The sequence below is a fragment of the Fundulus heteroclitus genome, chromosome 18 (genome assembly GCF_011125445.2).
Source record: "Fundulus heteroclitus isolate FHET01 chromosome 18, MU-UCD_Fhet_4.1, whole genome shotgun sequence".
NCBI classification, from domain to species: domain Eukaryota; kingdom Metazoa; phylum Chordata; class Actinopteri; order Cyprinodontiformes; family Fundulidae; genus Fundulus; species Fundulus heteroclitus.
In genome coordinates, this window is record NC_046378.1 from 39,049,479 (window position 1) to 39,070,567 (window position 21,089).

Below are 21,089 nucleotides of genomic sequence, written 5' to 3' on the forward strand. Positions count from 1 at the left end.
AGGCAGAGACGAGTCTGCGTTTAAATTACAAGATGTGCTTTGTTGTGCAAAAGAGAAGGAAACCTATATTTATTTTAGCGGCGAGGATGGAGAGCATTCGGACCGGAGAACTTGAAGGCTTCATAGAAACGGGAGAACAGCAGCGGCCACTTGTGGCGAGCAAAGTCCACCACTTCCTCCTTCACCTTCTGAGGGTCAAACCTCTTCTGGGTGTAGATTCCCTTAGTAAACAAACAGAGACGTTTATGCACACAGAAAATACATAATTTAAACTTTAGTCCCAATGGAAAATGCAAACAGTTCTATACAGTGGCGTCTCTGGCATAAGTTAAGTGAGGCACAAAACACCAATTAGCAACAACTAATTGTTTTCTGAATTTGATCAATGTTAAATTTAACAGATAAATTAGCATAAACACATTAGAAAATCCATTTTATATAATCTAAATGCCATTTAATTTTTATGCCTAAAATTACAAATAAAGGCTCACTATTAATGTTCATTTATTGAACAGAAAATATTCACATCAATCCTTCAATGAGCCAGCAAGGACAACAAACACTAGATGGTTTGTCTATCCAGCAGAACGTAAACATAACATGTGCATTTCCAGCATTTTGATTGGACGATCCAAGCTTGGTGCCGTAGGATTTATGCCCCACGGCTGTCTACTGAGAGCGTACTGGGCACGTGCAGTGCGATTTTAGATGTTCCTTATTTAAACAAACGTTGATGGGCCGGCCCCAATATCAAGCCGCCTCAGGAGGATTTAGCTACTGAGCTTAATTTTATAGACACAAATGATCATGATGGAATTTTAATGGTAAGGGAATCTGTCTTTTTTACAATATTGTTCTATAAAAAACGATCATATCCCACTGATTGTTGTGAACTTAGAGTTTCACAGCAACATCTGGCGGTGCCTGGCCCAAAATGCAGAGACGCCACAGGTCCTATATCAGTAGCCAGAATCATGAACCATTGTCAATGCATTTCTTGGCCGCTTTAACACCTTCTTGTGTGCAGCCATGATGAAATGAGCCCATTTTTCCACCGTCTTGGAAGTGCTGATCTCTCTGTCCGGCACGTAGGAGGGGATGAGACTCAGCAGGCGTTCCAGAAGGATCTCTGAACCGTAATCCACGTAATACTGCTGCGAGGCCAGCTCCGCCAAATCATCCTGGACATACGAGAAGACAGTAGGATGTTTAAGGTGAGGTTCTCATTTCTTTTTAACCTGTCAACTCAGCGATGTAATTTGAGTCCATTATTTGGGAAGAAAGCATCTACTTCTGCCAAGCAACAACTCACCCTGTCGCAGCGGTATTCTCCAAACTTGACCCCTCTGACTATTTGCTGGTAGATGAGATTTGTAGCAACTTGGTCCTCGGTGGGATTGTGCCACGGAGTAAAGACCTCCTTCCTGAAGAACAGCCTCCAGGGGGCGTTCCTCTCCTGGGCACCTTGCTCCTTTGCGTACTGCTCACACTGCGACACGGCGTCCATCACGTGATCGTTGCCGCTGCCTAAAGAGGAGACCTGCCGGGGGGGTAAAGGGGGGTTAAGGCGACAACTACAACAAATGTTAGGTAAACCTTAAAGGCTCTCCTTTTTTTAGAGATAGAAAAAAATATAGTGCCATATTAAACCTACTTTACATGTTTTCAGTTTTGCTCTTTTACTCAATTTCTGCCTTTTTTGTCTTAATTTCTCTGACAAAAACGCAACTACATTAGAAATATGCAATATTCTCTCCTCTCTCTTTCAGCTTTTCTCCCTTTTGGCATTTTGTCTCATCTGTTTCTCTCCTATTTGTTTCCTCTTCTACCTTCCTGTTTTAGTGTCCATATAATATGAATTAGTCCCAGCATAAAATCTAACAAAGCTACCTGCATATATAAATCAAGAGGAGCTCTATTGCGAAAGCAGTAATGCTCCGTTTGTGAAAGTAAAATCTGATAAAAAGATAAAAAAATATGCAATCAATATATTTTGGAAATTGCTACGACAAAACAACAACAAAACTATAAGTCTGTAACTATAAGACTAGAAGTCAGACTTTTTCCCCCCAAAGTTTGGCCGATCCTGTGAATTATATATAAATTTTAAACGGTAAATCATTCTGGCCAACAAAAACCAAGTAGTAAACATTACCATCTATATCCACAAGAGGGCGCTCTAGGCTTGTAAAAACTATCCTGCTCCTGTACCACTTAAAAAGGAATTGAAACATTAACTTCTAGACAAAGCCTGAACATGTTTGTATGTTGTGTCACTTTCAGTCTGCATCCACGCAACGGAGCGTTTTGTGATGCGGCTCAAAGGAAACCGACCACGACAGAACCCTGTTAATCGGCTGTATGTGAAGCTAACAACAGCTAGCGCTAGTTTATGTTGTCCGGGCTGTTTACAACAGCTCTAGTGACCTTTCTATGTTGCTCTCAAACATCTGCGTCGTACTGTTAGCTTAGCACATAGCACCTCTACGCTTAAGCTAATTTACCCCATTCAACCCCGCTGGTTGTGGATGCAGTTGTGTAATTGAATAAATTGCCTTACCATATTAATAGACAGTTTAAGTCTTGGGTTTTGTGAAATAAATAGATGTGACTTTTTTTTCCCCTCTTTTTGATGCATTTTTTGACTGACACAATTTATAGTCTGAAAAAGGTGAATGAATTTCATTGGGCCAAACAAAAACAATCACAGACAAGAAGATATCACGACATACCTAAAACTTAGATTTTTCTTGGCTAATCAAGGTAACGGGACAATGAAAAAGAATAAAATCTGATACATACACGGTTAGGGCAGGGGTCTGCAACCAGTGGCTCTTAATAACTTTGGCTACAAATTATATTTTTATTATGCTATTTAAATGTAATAATGATAATAAATGCAGGTTTTAGCACTAATTGCTTTTAATTTTCACAACAGAATGATGCTAAAATTTGCAAAATTTAATTTTAAAATCAATATTTTTTCATTATGTTTGAACTGTGATTTCTTCTATATCATTATCCATAAATATCAACATCCTGTCCATCCTCTTTTTTTAAGCCTCAAAATAGACATAAAAGGGTGTTTCTTTAACAATGACAACATATTTTGTACAGTAGACCTTTATCACAAATAATAACTTGTCTTTTTTCAAAAGGCCAGGCAACATTTGCGGCTCTGAACGAGTTTAATTCAAGTGGACCGTAAGCAAAATGCCTCTTTAGACTGTAAAGGTTGCAGGCCCCTGGGTTAGGGGGACCTTTCATACCTTGTCAAACAGCGCGATGTACAATGAAAATCCAAAGCGGTCTTTCAGATTGATCTTGTCAGACAGGGCGTTGCAGAGCTCCTTGGCTGTGGTTGCAGAGTCGGTCAGCAGCGTTTTAGTCGTGCCGTCCATGAACGTCACGGGCAGCATGATGGGCTTCTTGGACTTGGTGGCCTAAATGTCAGTTTCAGACCTAAAGTCAACTTGTTTTTTTTATGAGAAAAATAATGTTTCTGGAACCAGATCAGTGCGTTTTTACCTGCAGCTCCAGCCAAGATGGAGGTTGAGTTCTCGTCCCGTTAACAAACGTTCGTCTCAGCCTTTCTTCGCAGTATGGAGCGTAACCCGGCGGCCCGCTTCTAATGAAGTTTCTCAGGTACTAGACACACAAACAAAAAAGACATGTACAAATGTCGAACAGAGAAACAAAAGGAGAATTATCTTAATTAACATATTAGAATTCATAAAGCCACGCTTTATTGATAAACGTTGGAAAGAAACAAACTGACTTAATATAAATGTTTAATTTAGCTAAGTTTGGATCCTGACCTTCACAAATTTGTCTGACGGGGCGAAGCAGCCGACGCACAGAGATATGAGGATCCAGCCGCGGGCATGAGAACTCTTGGACGGGTTCTGGCTCAGCTGCTTACAGATCTGACAGTAGATCTCATCCCTAAAACACATACACACACCAAGCTAATCACAGGGGATTCATTTTCTTTTATTGTCAGCAGGAACAAAAAACAAAAAAAGAAAAATCTGTCCATGAAGCTAATAACAGCTAGCGCTAGCTTACAGATCTGTTGTCTGGGCGGTTTACACTTTGGCTGATGCACGTGAGATTTATGTTGCTCTGAGACATCCGTGTTAGCTTAGCACGTAGCACCGTTACGCTCACGGTCTAATTTGAGCGTAATTTTGACAAAATGTGCTGGCAAGAACCTTGTCAGTTGGAGCTGATGGCTTGTTATGCTAATTTACCCCATTCATCCTTCCAGGTATGTTCCAGGATATTCAGACGGTTTTTGATGCAGCTGTGTAACTGACATTTAATCTGGTAAACCAACAGTTTTTAGTTTTGGATCGTGTGAAATTTCTAACTAAATGAGCATACTCCAATGCGACTTATAGTCCGGAAAATACGTTAACTCATAACTTTATAATGCTGATAGGAAGAGAACATATATATAATATGATTGAACTTGACTTTGTGAAGTGCCTTGAGATGACATGTTTCATGAATTGGTGCTATATAAATAAAATTTAATTGAATTGAACATTTTGATCTGCTGCGGTGCTCTCCGCCATGTTGCTCCTATGCTACGCGGCTCTGGCATTTTATGGGGAGGGAGGGGCTAAGCTCTGAGTGGCAGCTGTTCACGTGGACGTACGTGCAGGCACAGCCACTTTTCACTAATTGCTCCTTTAAATTGAAAAACTTGAGCAGTTTGATAAGCAGTGACCTAGAAATCAGCTGCAGAAGGGTTAATCATTTACCTCAGCGTTGGTCTAAGGATCCCGTTTCCGATGATGAAGTGAAGTTTCTCCAGGTTTGAAGTCGGACGATCCTCCAACATGCTGTTGCCATGTAGACCGTACTCACCATCGTTGAGGCGCTTGGTGACCTGAAATGCACCGATCGCATTGTGATTAATTTCCTAATTAATAACTGACCTCCCTCTTTCTGTGCCTACTCCTCACCTCCTCTGTGATCTTGGATTTCTTCTTCAAGGTGAGGGACACCAGTTTGTGGCGGACGCTGTTTTTCTTGTGGCTTTCAGGGGGAGATGTCTGAGCGAGAAAAGCAAAAGACTGTAAACAATAAAGATGGCAAAAGAAAATTAGAGCGAGAATAAATGGATTCCCCTCAGTCTTGAAACACACATCCACTGGGTCACATCAGGATTGTGTGCCGTCACCGTTGCCATTTCTTCTTAATTAAATGTGTGTCTCAGCAGGCAAGACAACAGATTTATCATAACGTATGCTGACAATCCTGTTGTTGTCAGTCTGCTTCGAGAGAACGACTTCATTCACTGCTGTGAAGGAGGTTTTACCTCCATTTTAACACTGGAAAAACCAAAGAAGTGGTCACTGATTTTAAGAGGGACCAAACACGCGCAAACTAATTTTAATCAATGGTCAGACCACTGAATTTGTGCATCATTGTAATTATCTGGGGATTGTCATTGATGACAGATTGAACTTTGAAATCAGCTGTGAAGCTGTGCGTAAAGAGGCTCATCAGCGTCTTGCTCTGTTTAAGGAAACTCGTACTTTCATATCAACCAAACCACAATCATCCTTGTTGCCTTTATTGAATCTGTTTCATCTTCTTGGTTCAGCCACACGTCTTTGAAGGAGAAAATTGCCTTATATCAAATAGTTAAATGGTCATCTAGACTGATTGGTGAGCCACAACCGCCTTTTCTATCCCTATCCCCTGTACACCAGGCAAGTGCTGCGGATAGTGTCTTCCATTTTGCACATTTTTAATAATGCATACTGCCCCTGTGCGCAAAAAACATAAAATAAAAGCAAAATTATCTACAATGATGTCACTGAAGATATTGATTAAAGCAACAATATGCAACTTTTGACCACTAGGGGGCCGAGACCTGAAAGTTCCAGGTTTAGCGCCCCTGTAGGACACTAGCATGTGGTAGCTCTCTTATTTAAGGGGCGCTCTGGGTCACATGACTGATTGCTGGATCCGCACCTCTCAAGTTATATAGCCGGGTTTTTGAGAAGACCATCAATACACGCTGAGTGCTGTATATTGACATGGAAATTGAATAATATATTTCAAATCAGGCTAAAATGTGAGTCAAAGGTTACGTATTGGAGCTTTAACTCAAGCCAATGAGGAAAACTACAAATTAACAATGGTAAAGGATCAACATGCTATTTGGTCATGGGGTGTTTTTAGCTTTTCCCAGACTATTATTGGTGTTGCTTTCACTTGTGACTCAAGATCTGCATGACTAAGGCATATCAGAACCACATCGCTTTATTAATGTAAGCAGTTTTAAAAACATAAGGTGGGAACATAAGGGGGAAATTTTAAGGAGTTGCATTTAAACCCGGTTAACATGAAGGACGCCTCGTTTATTTTTCACAGTTGATGTGTTACATAATGTTTATGAAGATTTGCAGGGTATAACACCAAAATGGCACTTATTATGTATCCCTTGTGTAATGTTTTACAGTCTAAAGCCAGAGAATATTATTGATGGAAAGAGGGAAAAGTATTAAAAATAAGTCTTTGATATTTAATTTTTACTTGTCACTAATCTCATAAGAAAAAAAGCACCTTGTTGTTTTCAATGGGACTAGGCTCATAGGTTGGTTTAAATAATTAACCTTCATGTATTTTAAGAAAAATAGTTGTCAATAGAAAAATAAATGCTCTTTCTTTCTTCATATCCCATAAATGTGTGTCCTCCCCAGGCCACCTCCTCACCTCCCCTTCCCCCTGCAGCGCCTGCAGCTCCCTCTTGTGGGTTTTCTTTCCCAGCGTCTCGTAGATTTTGGTCATCACGGGGATCTTCTCGCTTCCATCGCTGATCGCTGTGTGGTACTTGGGCTCTGGCAGATCTCCCATGAACCTCAGCACCGTGACCCAGACTGCCAGAGCAGCCTTGGAGGGGACATGGACATGAACACATTTATTTTCAATGGTTAAAAAAATAAAAAAACAACAACCTGAAAACACCTGATTTTGTAACAGGCAACCCGATTAGTCAAACATTTTGTATAATTTGATAAAAGTTGACATTGAATCAAGCACTAAACCCTTGGACATTCCTGTTAGGAGTCTGAAGTGTAAAGCAACTCACCAGCTGATCTCCCTCGTCTTCGTGGAACAGCAGCGGCTGTTTGAGAGGTCTTCGGACGTACGTGTGTGTCGTGGCGCCCTGGAAGTAGGTCGCTGCGTATTTGGGAAACTTGTACTCTGATAAATCCTCCTCTTCGTCATCTTCAGGAAGAGGAAGTGCCTCGTCTAGATCCTCTTCAACCAGCTCGTGATGGGAGTGCTCCAAGTCCTACAGAGGAGACAGACAGGGCATGAATCCCATACGCAGAGTAAAAGCTGACAAAGATTTCTAGATTCATCTTTAAATTTAATGTCAGGACCCCAGATTTTATGTGCAAAAATTTTACTGAGAGAAAAACCAGGAATCTTCCAGTCTATGTACCATGCATTTATAATTTACATAAACATTTCAAATCACATGTTTGAAAATGCTTTAAATTCAAATTAGCCTTGCTCAAAAATGTACAGATTCATGTTAAAATCTCCTTTTTTTGAGAAGCAGAATGTTAGATCATGATCAATGATTTAAAAGTTTTCCTAACTTAAAGGGGACATATGATTTCAGCTATTTAATGCCTTCCTTCCTGAATTTCTCCTCTTTTACTCCTGTTCTGAGCTGCGTCTAAGAGCAACTCGTTTTGGTGCCGTCTCTTTAAATCTAAAGGAGGCACTTCACTCCCCCCCCCCCCCCCACCCCCCCTCCAAGTCACAGAGCGTTCCACTCCACCCCGTTCGGCCCTTTTTGTAGCACGCTGGGGGACGGTGTAATGAATTGTGTGGGTTAATACAGCCAACAGCCGAACATTTTTGACTTATCCACTTTTACTTTCGGCATCCGTCAGCTTGGACTACAAAATTTGCAGCGAACAAATAAAAATGCCTGATTTGCAAAATTGTTAAGCTGGAATTCCATGAACTTGTTTAGCAGATCTGCTCCAAACTTCATACCGAACAGAGCAAACTGAACGGCTTGAAAAATAATGACCAAAACAGAACAAAGATCTGAAAGCAGTACCTGGAGAGACTACAATAAACTTTTCTGCACTCCTAGAAACACCACAAGATGTATTTAAGGGCTACAAATGAGGATTTTGTTTGATATGTGCCCTTAAAAGGTGACATTTAAACCAATCGAAAAACTAATTTATTTGGGGGAACACGAAAAAAAAAAGCTGCTGTTTGCATATTTATCTTAACTATTTCTTTGTTAAATTCCCTTTTTATTAAAAAAAAAAAAAAGCAGCACCTGATTTTCTTTGGTAAGAGTTTATAAGCATGGATTGAGACACGGTGCCCCCTTCCTCTTGCTAAAGATCTGCAATTCTATTAGATCGCGGACATTTTTCATTTTATTTATTTTGACAGTCCTATTAAGATGACTCTAGATTAAGTTCTGGACTTAAACGGATCGGCCGTTTCACAACATTCATTTTCTTCTGCTGTTGATTTAGACTCGCTGCAATGTCAAAACGTTTAATCTCTCCTGGGGCTGAACGATATAGAAAAAAAAAAGGCATAACGATAAAATAGAAATCATATCGATCGATATCAATGATTAACAACAAATTCAAAACATGCATTTGATTTCTGATCCTCATCCATTGTTCTTTAAGATTTTACAATAGTATAGCCAGGCCTGGTTAGTTTTTTATATTTTAAATGCATGCATCTTCAACCTCTCTGCTTGGTCCAGACAAATGACAAATACAGGAGGTTGTCTTCACATGTAGAACCATTTTTAACGTAGTCTTGTGCAATAAGTAGTCTTGTGTTTCATTATTGTTCCTCTTTACTGTTAAAGAATTATATAGAAATAATCAATGCGCTATCTATAAACAGTTCACTATGCAATCAATACCACACCAGGTTATGAAGCTATCTTTGGTGCGATTTAAAAATGCTGTTTGATTTTGTAATATGTAATGTTTGCTTAGCCTTTGGTGAGCTTACCTCAAATCCAGCAGGCGCTTGTCCTTCCTGCCCGGGTAAAGAGTTTGTCGTCCCCAGGAAGCCGAACATCTTGTCGACCATATCAGAGTCGTTGACCGGCTCCAGACGAGCTTTCTCCATCTGTTCAACCATCTCTTTCTTTTTCCGGGCATCCTCCTTTTCCTTCTTCTCCCGCTCGGCATCCTCTTTAGCCAGCTGGGCCAGTCGCTCCTACATGAGAAAATATATTTAAGCATGAAACGTAATTCACCATAGTATTCTTACACAACACTCAGACTACGTTGTTTTATTTGAAGATGAATGTGTGGTTTGTTGCGTTTTTCTTTTTATGGTCAAAATATGTGACTAGGGCCCTTTAAGAAGTTGTGCAGTGAGGAAGGAGGCAACAGAAGTAGTTTTTCCACCGGAGCTAACATAATATCCAAATGTAAACATTTAAAATTGTAGAACATTTAAGCTGCGTCCGAAAAGTCTTATTGGAAAGGACTCTTTAGCCAACGCTTTAACATTCTCCATGATAAGTGCTGTCCGAATAGTGCAGTCAGTAAGGAAGGAGGTAGCAAAAGGAGTCTGTATGCTTCCTCTCAGGCACTTTAGCATAGGGAGCTCTCATTGTCCCTTCCTGGTGCTAAGGAGCTATAAGGAATCCCAGAATCCTTTGCGTGAGATGACGTATAAACACAGCACACCTCACGGAAACTTACGAAAATTTCCAGAAAGAAGTGAGTAGCACTTTGTAGTTCATTTTCTGAAGGCTGCACGTCCGAATTTGACTAGAATCATCCGTATGAGTTAAAGGATGTCTGAAATCAGCCTTTAACTGATTTATCAGCAGTCCAAAGCTCCTTTCCTCCCCACGATCGAGTTCTAACTGTTGATCCCAAGAAGGGTCAAGGTACAAGAGTCATTTCCTGTTTTTTTTTTTATTTATTTGTCAAGTTTTTTTAAATAATAATAATAATAATAATATTTGTTGAATAGATGTATTTTCCAATGCATCTACTCAACACTTGCACAGGTTCATAGTCACCTGGTAGCGTTGTAACGTAGAGCTGTGTGTCATCTGCATAGCTATGGTAACTTATCACTTTTGTTATATTCTGAGTTTATGGATCAGATATGAAAAAGGAGGGAACCCAAGAAGGAGCCTTGGGGAACCCCGCATGTGATTATTGGGACACCTAAGAATACTAAATAGGATCAAACTGTTAAAATAAACACACCTAGTCATGATGTATGTTGGAGAATTATTTAATACTTAAGTGTTGAACAGTTCACCTGATGTTTGCGTTCAGCTTCAGCTTTGGCTCTTTTTGCAGACATTTGGTTCCTCAGTTTTGTTTCTTCAGCCAGACGCATCTTCTCGGCCTCCAGCCTCCTGCGGTACTGATTGATAGAAAGTGGTGAAAAAGATACAAGTGTTTTTGAAAAATAACCTAATTGCGATTTTTTTTCTTAATATTGCGATTTAATACAATTTTTTTCCCAGTTTAATTTACCATGTCTTTTTAAACATATACAAATCAATCGATTTGTTTCCTCGCCGTGCGGATTAGTTGCTAAAAGACCCACAGCATCTAAACTCAGAGCAGAAATGATTGCGTTCTGCCTACGATATATTTCAATCAAAATTGCAATTTTGACTTTTCTCTGCATTAACCACAAGCAACAAAAATGGCGTCTAAATAAAGATGTTTGTAAACAAGGACTATTTGAAACAAGAACTTTAATGTTTCTATTGATCAGAATATTATTCAAGAGAACAGCTTTTAGTTGATTTGGACATCAATCCTTGTTGAACATAAAGTGAAACCAACAAGCAGATCTATGTATTAAACTGATTGACCTGTACTTAATGCTATGTATGATTATATAAACTCTAAAACAAGTAATAAAATTAGATTATCTCACTGCTGCAACTGTCTTCCCTTCCATGTGGAGGCAAACCCACTTTAAACATTTTACCAACACCTAAAGGACGCGTCTGATTCACTAATTGTTACATAGCCAAAAATTGCAGACCTCTGATTTGGAAATTACGTTTTTTAAACTCGCGATTATATTGAAAATGTGATTAATTGATCGGCCCTAATAAGCATCATAGTCAACCAGGACTCATACCTGATCTTATAATGTAACGTTTTGCATATTGTACAGAAGTTAAAGCACTGCACTTTGATTGGCCTTGGCGGTTACCTCGCCCTTCAGCCTCTTGTAGAGCCGGCGGGCGATCATGCCTCTGGTGTAGGCCTGGATGGTGATGACGGCCCACAGCCGGTGCCTGAATGCCCGACGCACCAGGAAGCCCCGGCAGCGGCCCTGGAAGCCCGTGATTCGCTGACGGGCCACGTGGTACGATGCACACAACTTCCTGGAACGAACCAGAGCCTGGAGGCGAGAGAAGCCCGCTCGCATCTGTCGGGACAAAGCAAAGAAAGGAAGACGCATATACCCTGTGTTATGGGACTTTATGCTCATTTTAATTTATTTTTTATGTACGCTTCTCTCTGAGTTATTGTGATCATGGTGTGCTCACAGCTCCATAGCTCTTCCTACAGAGATAGCCTCTCCATGTCTTCTGGATCAACACAGCCGACTTCCTCATCCTCAGGAAATTAGATCTGATAAAAAAATGTAATATGAAACTTTAAGACTGTTGTTTGCCTTTAATATTTAGGACTCTCCTTTATCTTCAAATCTTATTTTTGGTATTGAGATACGACAAATTTACAGAGAGTTTGGTGAATTTGTTTGAAAGGACCGAGTCAGATCAGCGTTTCTAGGACATACCTGTCCTTAAAACCTCGCACCACCTTCTGAATGAGGATGACCTTGTCTGTGATGGCCTTATCTCTCTCGATCTCCAGCAGCATGTCATGGTGGTCCTAAACCAACAGTAAAATAAGACAAATGCATGTTTATCAGCTCAGTTTTCCCCCTGCTGACGAATCGGTTTGAGTCTTGGGATTTGTTGCGGAAGAAAAATGCAAGGTTTGCAGAAATTCAAGATATCGGATCATGAAAAGACGTCAGGAAACAGGACTCAACTCAATGCTTCCTTAAAAAAAAGCTTTGATGTTAACAGAAAAATTAGAGTTAAAATTAAAACTATCTGTATCTCCTCCTCCAGCGATGTGTGCAGCAGCCATCCGGTCAACCTAAACCAGTCCTTAGGAGGAAATAGTTACTTCCCTGCTTACCAGCTGCACTTTCACCTTCCTGCTGAATTTCCCTTCTAGCTGAACATCAAGGTCCGACACTTGGAGATTTTCATAAAATAATGAATAGAGTCATATGAAATGCCCAATTTCTCACAACTTAATCGGTACGTTGGTGTCAAAAACAAACCATTCAGAAAGCACTTAAAAACACTGAGCCAGCTTTTGGGCCTTTTCTCCCCCCTGAACATCATTTTTTTTAGCTTAACTGTAAATTAAGTCTGTGGTAGCTAAAATAATTGACAATTTATTGCTAAAATTCTGTAAATCTGTAAAAGTCTGTAATAAATCTGCTTAATTACTCGACATGAAACTTTCTCTTTGACCAAAGGAGCTGATCCTTTTGAAGAGGCAGGTGGACACGGTTGCTGTGTTGATAAACGGTGTCAGCATGATGGGGGTCCAGATTTTACAAGAAGCTGGGGGTCCACATCTCTGACTGTCAGAAACTACAAACACCACTGCAGTCATTAAAAAGGTCCACCAACATGTGCAGTTTACAGCTTTTAGGAGCAATTTCTGCCTGAAATGACATTCCTGCAACTACAGCTCCAATGGTTATAGAGCTTTAATGTAAACTTGTGCAACGGTAAGACGTAAAACAATATAATTGAAGTGGAATCACTGTTACTATTTCTGATTTAACAGTGATTGAACAAAGATTAATCTAAAGTTTTGAGCCTCACCCAAAATTCTTTCTAAATAAATTCAACAAAACACCGTGTAAACTCTTTTAAAAACCTAGGAAAAGTATCAGACTTCATAGATCCACATCATGACTATAACTGCAGCAAGTCTGGACCGGATCAGTTGTAGAATATTTGTTTCACAAAGGTCATTAGTGGGCAGAGTGCCACGCAGACCTGTGATTTTGGCACAATTGTGCCAAGATGTGCCCAAAACTTTCTAAATGTATTTTTTCCCCTCATAAAAGGGAATCATTTTATGGACATATTGTGTATGTAAACATTGTGTGAATATGACATGCAGTGAAGGAGAAGACCTAATTTGATTGCAGCTTGTCCCCAATAACAATAAAGCTATGTGTTCATTTATTTACATAAACGACCAAAAATATTTTGGCACAAAGAATCATCAGGCCTGCTGCCAAACTTCAGACCAAATCGCAATGTTTTCTAACGTCACGCTTAAACTCCTCCACCTCTATTGGTTTCCCGTGCACGCCGAGGTCTTGGTTCTTATTTATAGGGCTTTGTATGGTTAAAACAGGGCTGTCGCACTCATTTCTATATTGGGCCACTTTGGCATCATGAAGTCATTAAAAGGGTCAGTTGCACCTGTATAGATGACACTTTCATAATTTCCTTTAAGTTCACAAAGAAATATAAAAAATGCACAGTAACATAGAAGTAGCACCCTTAGACCCAGTTTATACAGTTTATCTGTAAAAAATAAAGCCGGACTTCAAACTCTCACGATTCTGCATCTCTTTTTCTCTTTCTGGACATTTCTGGGTTGTTTTAATGTGTTGTGAGAAAATTGACATCTAGTGGCAGGATGCTGTTACTACACAGTAAAAAATAATAATAATCAACATTCGCTACAGGAGACACAGTTTTAGCCACTTTATACAATTTAAAAGGATATATGCCTCTACTTTATGACATATGCCTTTTTTGGCTCTTGAGGGCCGAATAAATTGCCTTGACTGGGAGGACTCGACCCGCTGGCCTTGAGTTTGACACACGTGGGTTAAAGCATCGGCTAAAATCTCAAATGTTTCACGTCGGTATGTCCCTGGCAGGTCTCTAAGGTCGTGTGACCCAGGCCTGTTGGTTGTGCCACCGGTGTGTCCTCCCAGCTGAGCCCTTATTCAGGGCTCGCCCCGGCGTGTCATTACAGCTGGCACACAGACTTGGCAGAGATTTTACGCCCTTGCTCGGGCAACCGGGATTTAAACCCAGGTCGTTCGTATCAAAGACGGAGACTTAGGCTACGTTCACACTGCAGCCTGAAGTGACCCAATTTCGATTTTTTTGCCCATATGTGACCTGTATCTGATCTTTTTATGACAGTCTGAACAACACAGATTGGATTTTTTCAAATGTGACCTGTGTCTGTACGGCCGGGTCGCATTTATCCGACCTGTACGTCACCGATACTCGACAAACGTCACTATTTCGCGTCCTGCTATGCAGAAACGGGAAGAAGGACGACACCCATAGCGGACTACAATGAGAAGAGCAGTCAATGGAGGGAAAGCTCCGGGTAGAAAATTAATGACCGCAAAATGTGCGGCAGCATTATAATCCATGTTTACTTCCGCAAACACTGAGGACGCTTGCTACGTGTGACGTCATCGTGTCCTCGGGATGTGCATGCGGGACACTTAGGTTGACCGCATTCAGTTCACACAGGAGATCACATACAAGTCACATTTATTTGGAAATGTGAATGACCACGCCAAAAAAGTCAGAGTTCAAAAAAAAAAATCGGAATTGTGCATTAAGACCTGCAGTGTGAACGTATCCTTAGTTCGCTTCGGCAACAACAGTTCAAGATACTCTCAAGGAAAATAATATAAATAAAAGTTTGAGAAGTAATATGCATCATCTAAGCAAAATACCAACATTTTTAAAAACGACATCTCCTTCTGTAACCAACTAATTTAAACAAGTCAGGAGGTATGACAGAAAACAAGCTGTTGGAAAAGAGGATAGGCGTACAGCAGCCGCTGAACCGGACAACGCACAACGCATTTGCTCCGCCTGAATCAACACCAGCTAACACTTTCATTTAACCCGAGGGGGGGGGGGGGGGGGGGGGGGGGGGGGGGGGGGGGGGGGGGGGAGAAAGTGACGGGGTGGTGACCAGTTAACGGACGTGCTGCACAGCAGGAAACAAAACATGGTCCTTCCTGTCGCTGGACACTGGAAACAATCACAGCAGAGCTTCACCACTGGGATGAACTGGTTCTTCTCCAGCTAGGTGTAAAAACGTCGTCCTGCATCGTTCTGGATGCCGCGCTGCTTTAACATAATCCCTTATCCTGCCTCTACAACGCATTAAACCTTTGATGGGAGGGTACCTTGAGGAAGATCTTGGTTTTTCCCATCTGCCAGTCATCGTCTCTGCCGAGCACCGCTTCAGCGATCCTCTGACAGGTTCCTCTCAGGTCCTCCTGACGAGGGAGAGCAAGAGGTAAATATAACGACGCCTAAAGGGCTCCGGGCCTCACAAATCAGGACGCAGAAAACTTAAAAATATGATAAATATATCAGAAGTAAAAAAAAAAAAAATCAATTGGGTAATAACCTTTAAAGAAATCTATACTCAATAAAAACTTGTTAATTCTATTGAAATTGAATGGGAGGCTGCATCATTTTAGCTCATTTTGTTCACTTACAGCAGTCTGAACAAAGCTAAGTCACAAACGTCTGGTCCTACATTTAGGTATCTGGTATTTCTAAAGATTTCTGGCTTCTTTAAAATGAAGTAAATTGAATTTGTTACCAAAATAACTTTTTTTTTTATCAAAATTGATCTGATTCAGAACACAGTTTAACAAACCAAGCAATCCCAACCATCATGGATCATGCAGGTATGAGCTAAAACAACTAACAACTCAACCACATCCCAGAGTCACAGCTTAATCAGAGGCCTGGCATTAAAAACACAATCAACTGTTTTTGAAAGGTTTCGTAGGGAGGTTGGAGAAACAAAACCACGTATGGGGAGCGGCAGGGAGTGAATCTGTGGGAAAAAACCCAAGTGGATAAACACGGATTGGTTCCTGACGTTGGAAGAGGCTGTATGAGCTAAACCTAAATCCCAAAATGAGAATTTCTGTGGTTGGAGGATACTTTAACACCTATCCTGGTAGGAGAGCCAGTTTAAGGATAACAAATTCATCAGAAATGGGGATTTTTCTTTAATGAAGTAGTTCTCAGATATTTTCTGTTGAGCCCCTCTTTGAAGAAGGAAAAACTTTCCGGCACCCCCATCTCAACAAAATGAGTCAAAAATGATAAACACTAAATATATTTTATCGTTTTGTTTTAATACATTAACTATCGCCCTAAAGATTACCATGAATCCCTTTTCAAATGTACAGCATACATTTGGGTTAATTTATAACATATTGGTTTCTAACAACTGGAATGCTTCAACATTGCCACCCTTTTTTAACAACATAATATTAAACAATATAAAAAGCTTTTAGCCCGACTCGTACCTGGAGTCAACTTTTAACTAGCTATGAACCCCATGGCAAAATAATACGAAGCCATAAATATTAAAGACAAACTTCAGTTACATAAAGCTTTGTAGTTTTTCATGAGTTCATAGCATTCATCATACCACTGACCACAGGTACAGAACAAACAGCAGGGGGCGCTGGATGAGATAAGATAACGGACAATATAAACATAGGTGTCTGAATTTATCAATGTAAGCCAATAAGTGTCAATAAATCTAGGATTTGTATTTGCAACAGAGAAAGTAAAAATCCAACATTTACGAGTACGAATCTAGCACCCCTGATGAAGCTATTACACACCTTACCAGTTGGTGGCGTTAATGAACCTGAATGTTTTTTACCAACCGCCATTAAACAAGAAGAAAAGAAAGACAATGAAGAAAACAGCACTTGGGTTCTCACAGATGAAACAACTGTTGTCACACGTCATTACTGCCACCAACTGGTAGGGAGTGTAACAGCTTCATCAGGGGTTCTAGATTCGTACTCATAAATTTTGGATTTGTACTTGTGTTTTTGCAAAGTCGTAACTTTGTAACTTGTAGTACAAATCTTAAGTTTATTCACACTTATTGACTTACATTTACAGACACCTACGCACACCTTTTTATTGACAGTTGTCTTACCCCAAAGTGCTGTTGTCACATTTAGAAGGCCTGAATTTTCTGCATATAAAAAGGAAAGGCTGTTCTTTAATGGATCATTGACTGGCAAGGATCATTCTGGAAGGAGTTTGAGACACTCTTTTTTACATATTTGCTTCAGTTCATAACAGTTTGCCAGTATTTATTTATGCACAGCTCTTTTAAGACCCCAGTATAGCATTTTAGTCAGGTTATATTCTGGACTTTGACTAGGCCATTGCTAAATTCTTTTCCAGCCATTCTGCTGTAGATTTGCTGCTGTGTTTGGACCAGGCTTCCGCTGTTGGACAAATTACCTCACATGTGGTATCCAGAGTAGATCCTAGTTGACTGTAAGCCCAAATCAACCCCCCCCCCCCCACACACACACACACACTCTTATTTACTCATGTGCTGTGCTTGGTTTTATCTGTTACATGTTTTAAACACTACAGGTTCCACAGGTTCTTGATCCAATAAAACATTTTACAGTGTCTTTCACTTGCAAATTTGTATTAGCACATTTCAATTTCTCAGGGACTCTCCGTTTAGACAACCACACAAATTACAAAGTTTTGAAACAAATTTTTTTGATAAGGTATTACAGAATATCTGACTTTTGACTCGGAAAAGGGTCCATTATCTGCTGAGGACTATTTGCACATATAAGCCCCTCAGGGAGTGTTGCTGTCCAGTGCAATTGACTGAATATTAGTTTTGCCCTGATGCCATTTTTTGGCCCCGATACCTGGCTATGCAGTATTGGCCGATACCGACTCCATCTGTTTGAAATTGATGTGTGTGTATGTATATGAAGAACTGCATACTACTTAGGGTAGTAGAACTTTTTATTGCCAACCTGGAATGGGTGACAATAGTTAAATAAAACTTTTGGCCCTCAAATGCCAAAATAGTAGGGCTGGGTATCATCTAGGATGAGCCGATTCGATACGATTCTCGATACACAGCTCACGATACGATACTCGATACATAGCTCAGCTTGATTTGATTCCAATATCGATATTTATTACTTTGAATTAATGCTCAGTGATTCAATCACCAAAATCAGCCAAATATTATGTTTATGTTCTATTTATTGATCACAGACATATTAACAGGAAAATAAAGTGCATTTGCTTCAATGCATTTAACGTGTCACAGAAACCAAAAATGTGCCCAAACATCTGATTTTAGGGTCAAAGGAGCTTCTAAAATCCTGTCGGCCGTTCCACAAATTCGTCTCACTCGCTCTCCTTCGCTGTGAACTGTAATGGTTGCGCTGTAATAACGCCCCCTAGGGTCTTCGGTTCTCCACAATCACTATCAAGCTATTTCTGGATAATGTTCACCTAAACTAGTGCACTTTCACATCTCCCACAGGTGCTGGGTCCCAGGTATTAAGTGTTCACTTATATACAGTAATCTTGTAATTTATTTATTTATTTATTTATGTTCTTTCACTTTCTTTTTTCAAATATCACATTACACATGTCAGCTTACATAATAATATATATGATTTAGCAATGGCATCTAGGTGTTATTCGAGTGTATCTGTTGCTTTATGTCTGTTGGTTGTGCTGTTCTTTTTGTGTCTCTTTCCAGGTGATGGAGCAGACAAAGAAGGTTTTATCATTCTCTCCCTTTTATCTCCTCTTTCTTTCACCTCTACTCTTTTTTTTCTTCTTTCACTTTTTGTTCTTCCTTTACCCTCCCATTGTCATGTCCATATAATTTGAAATTCTCCTTGCAGGAATCATAATAAAGCTATTTACAAGCATAAATCAAGTGGAGCACTATGGCGAAAGCCGTTTGCTCCACTTGTAAAAGCAAAATCTGTCGAGCTCTATCTGGCATTGAGATATCAATTCTTATTGCCATATTGCTAGACAGGACACTGGGAAAAAAAAAAAAAAAAAAAAGAAAAAAAAAAAAAAAAAAAAAAGAAAAACGCCCCCTAGAGGTTGGGAGGTATATCGATATTGAAAGCCAGAATATCGATATTAAATCGTTTTTAAAAATATCGATATTAATCTTTATATCGATTTTTATGCACAGCCCTACAAAATAGTGCAACTTTCATGAACTTATATAACATGTATAATACTAGTCGGGACAGAGAAGGCTGCGTATCGGTGCAACACTACTGATTATAATAAAAAAAAAAACATTATGTATGTTGTGTCTGCATGTTATATGTATTATGTGCATTTTGAACCGGTGTATGCTTCATCAAAAATGTCATTATGGTAACACATAGTGGCAATAAAGATGTTTGATTCTTGATAAAGAGAATTGCATTAGCAACATCTGGCTAATACTTCCTCTCTTGAATCCAATGGAAACGTCAAGAATGTGTACTTCATCTTCTACACCAAGCTCTTCTATTTTGGCTTTTGTTATTTTAAAAACGGACACACAGATATCAACCCTACCTGTTTATATGCTGGTTTTACTCCGGGCATCAGAACCCTGTAGCGGTCAACAAACTCCACAAAGGTGTACCGGATGGGATATCCAGCCCGGCGAATACGGATCGTCTCCATCATACCAGAGTACCTCAGCTGACGAACGCAGAGCTCCCGGTCGAAAAGCTGCAAATCACATCCGCCACACAAACTTTAGCCGGACATTAAGGCAACACTGTCAACTTTATGGAAAAAGGATGCTAAATCGTGTTTCTTATTTTATCCAATAAAGGAAAGTCTGAAAGGTTTGAGCTAAAAATTAATGAAAATCTGACTTTTATTTTAGCTAAAATTAAAGCATAATAAACGTCACAGGGACCCTATCCCATTCTATAAAGTTAAGCGTGTCTTTCCTCCACAAATAATCACTGAAAACCTGAAAAAAACTTCAGGAATCATTTATTCAACCCTTTAAACTTTATAGCAAAATAATTAAACTGCAAATTCTACTTTCATGTAATTGTAGCCAGACTTTATTTTATTTTTTGCATTTGGCCATCAACAGTATTGTCAGGACAATAAAATTGAAAAATTATTTACACATGCTGATGTCATAGCGTGGTTGTTCGATAGAAAAAAATGGTTGTTTAACCGTAGCAATAGAAAATCTTGCAGTATTTTGCGCCTATTATGCCGACTGTATGGTTTATCCTAGATTGTCTAATGATTATTGACATCCAAGGACTCCGGATAAAATAACGCCCCCCCCCATTCATGAAGCTGTTGCAGAGCTGGAGAACTCCTTCGGTAATAGACTGCTGCATCCTAGGCGCACAAAGTAGCGTTATCACAGATCCTTACTCCCAGCGGCTGTTAGGCTTTATATCCATCACTGCATGCAGTAAACTCAGTACCTGTTTATCATCTCTGCTGTATTTTGCATTTTTTTCCCATTGTAGTAAATAGTCTGTTGGTGTTTTTCATACTTAAGTACACATACACTTCACCCTACTCAGTTTCACACATCTTTTATTTATTAAATATGCTATTTTTATTAACTGGTCAGTATTTTTTATGTTGTAGATTTGAGATTTGCTGCAGGTAAGCAAGAATTTGCTCACGGTGGAACAACAAAAAGGATATTTCTGTTCCATTTCATATCCTACCTATCTGCAAATGTCAAGAAGAGGCAAGTAAACGGTTTAATAAGCTGAAAAGAGAGAAGATACTCACCATGGGTTTCTTGTACTCATTGGGTTTAATGCAGCGAACAAAGAACGGCTGACAGACGCTCAGAGTTCTCATCAGCAGCTCCAGAGATCTTTTAAACTGACTGCTCAGAGTGGGAGAGCGCTTCCTGGTTTCTGCGCCCTGAACACATGCAAACACAGAGTCACATGCACGCAGAAAAGGGACAGCAGGAAAATGTCAGGGTCGGCCACCAAGACATTTCCTGAGCTGTGACACAAACCCCTTTCCTCTTTCCTTGTCTCCTAAATAAATATGCATTTTTACTTCTGGCTCACACTTTAATATAAAAACATTTTGGAAGTGTAAACATCCGGGTAAAGTTCATGATTTTTAC

The 21,089-nt window shown here is 39.8% G+C and overlaps 1 protein-coding gene across 2 annotated transcripts in view; it reads right to left on the reverse strand.

Moving 5' to 3' along the window:
- The window catches only part of myo7aa (myosin VIIAa), a 70,047-nt gene that overhangs the window by 21,280 nt on the left and 27,678 nt on the right, over positions 1-21,089 (reverse strand). For both annotated transcript variants that reach the window (XM_036149536.1, XM_036149537.1), the window contains exons 18-35: positions 20,738-20,875; positions 19,532-19,690; positions 15,307-15,399; positions 11,830-11,924; positions 11,576-11,660; positions 11,236-11,454; positions 10,318-10,425; positions 9,040-9,249; positions 7,112-7,318; positions 6,736-6,912; positions 4,974-5,063; positions 4,770-4,897; positions 3,819-3,945; positions 3,529-3,648; positions 3,270-3,443; positions 1,313-1,540; positions 1,014-1,181; positions 104-221 (exon numbers count right to left, since the gene is read on the reverse strand). In XM_036149536.1, the coding sequence (XP_036005429.1) occupies positions 104-221; positions 1,014-1,181; positions 1,313-1,540; positions 3,270-3,443; positions 3,529-3,648; positions 3,819-3,945; positions 4,770-4,897; positions 4,974-5,063; positions 6,736-6,912; positions 7,112-7,318; positions 9,040-9,249; positions 10,318-10,425; positions 11,236-11,454; positions 11,576-11,660; positions 11,830-11,924; positions 15,307-15,399; positions 19,532-19,690; positions 20,738-20,875 (2,644 nt within the window). The remainder of the gene's footprint in view (positions 1-103; positions 222-1,013; positions 1,182-1,312; positions 1,541-3,269; positions 3,444-3,528; positions 3,649-3,818; positions 3,946-4,769; positions 4,898-4,973; positions 5,064-6,735; positions 6,913-7,111; positions 7,319-9,039; positions 9,250-10,317; positions 10,426-11,235; positions 11,455-11,575; positions 11,661-11,829; positions 11,925-15,306; positions 15,400-19,531; positions 19,691-20,737; positions 20,876-21,089) is intronic.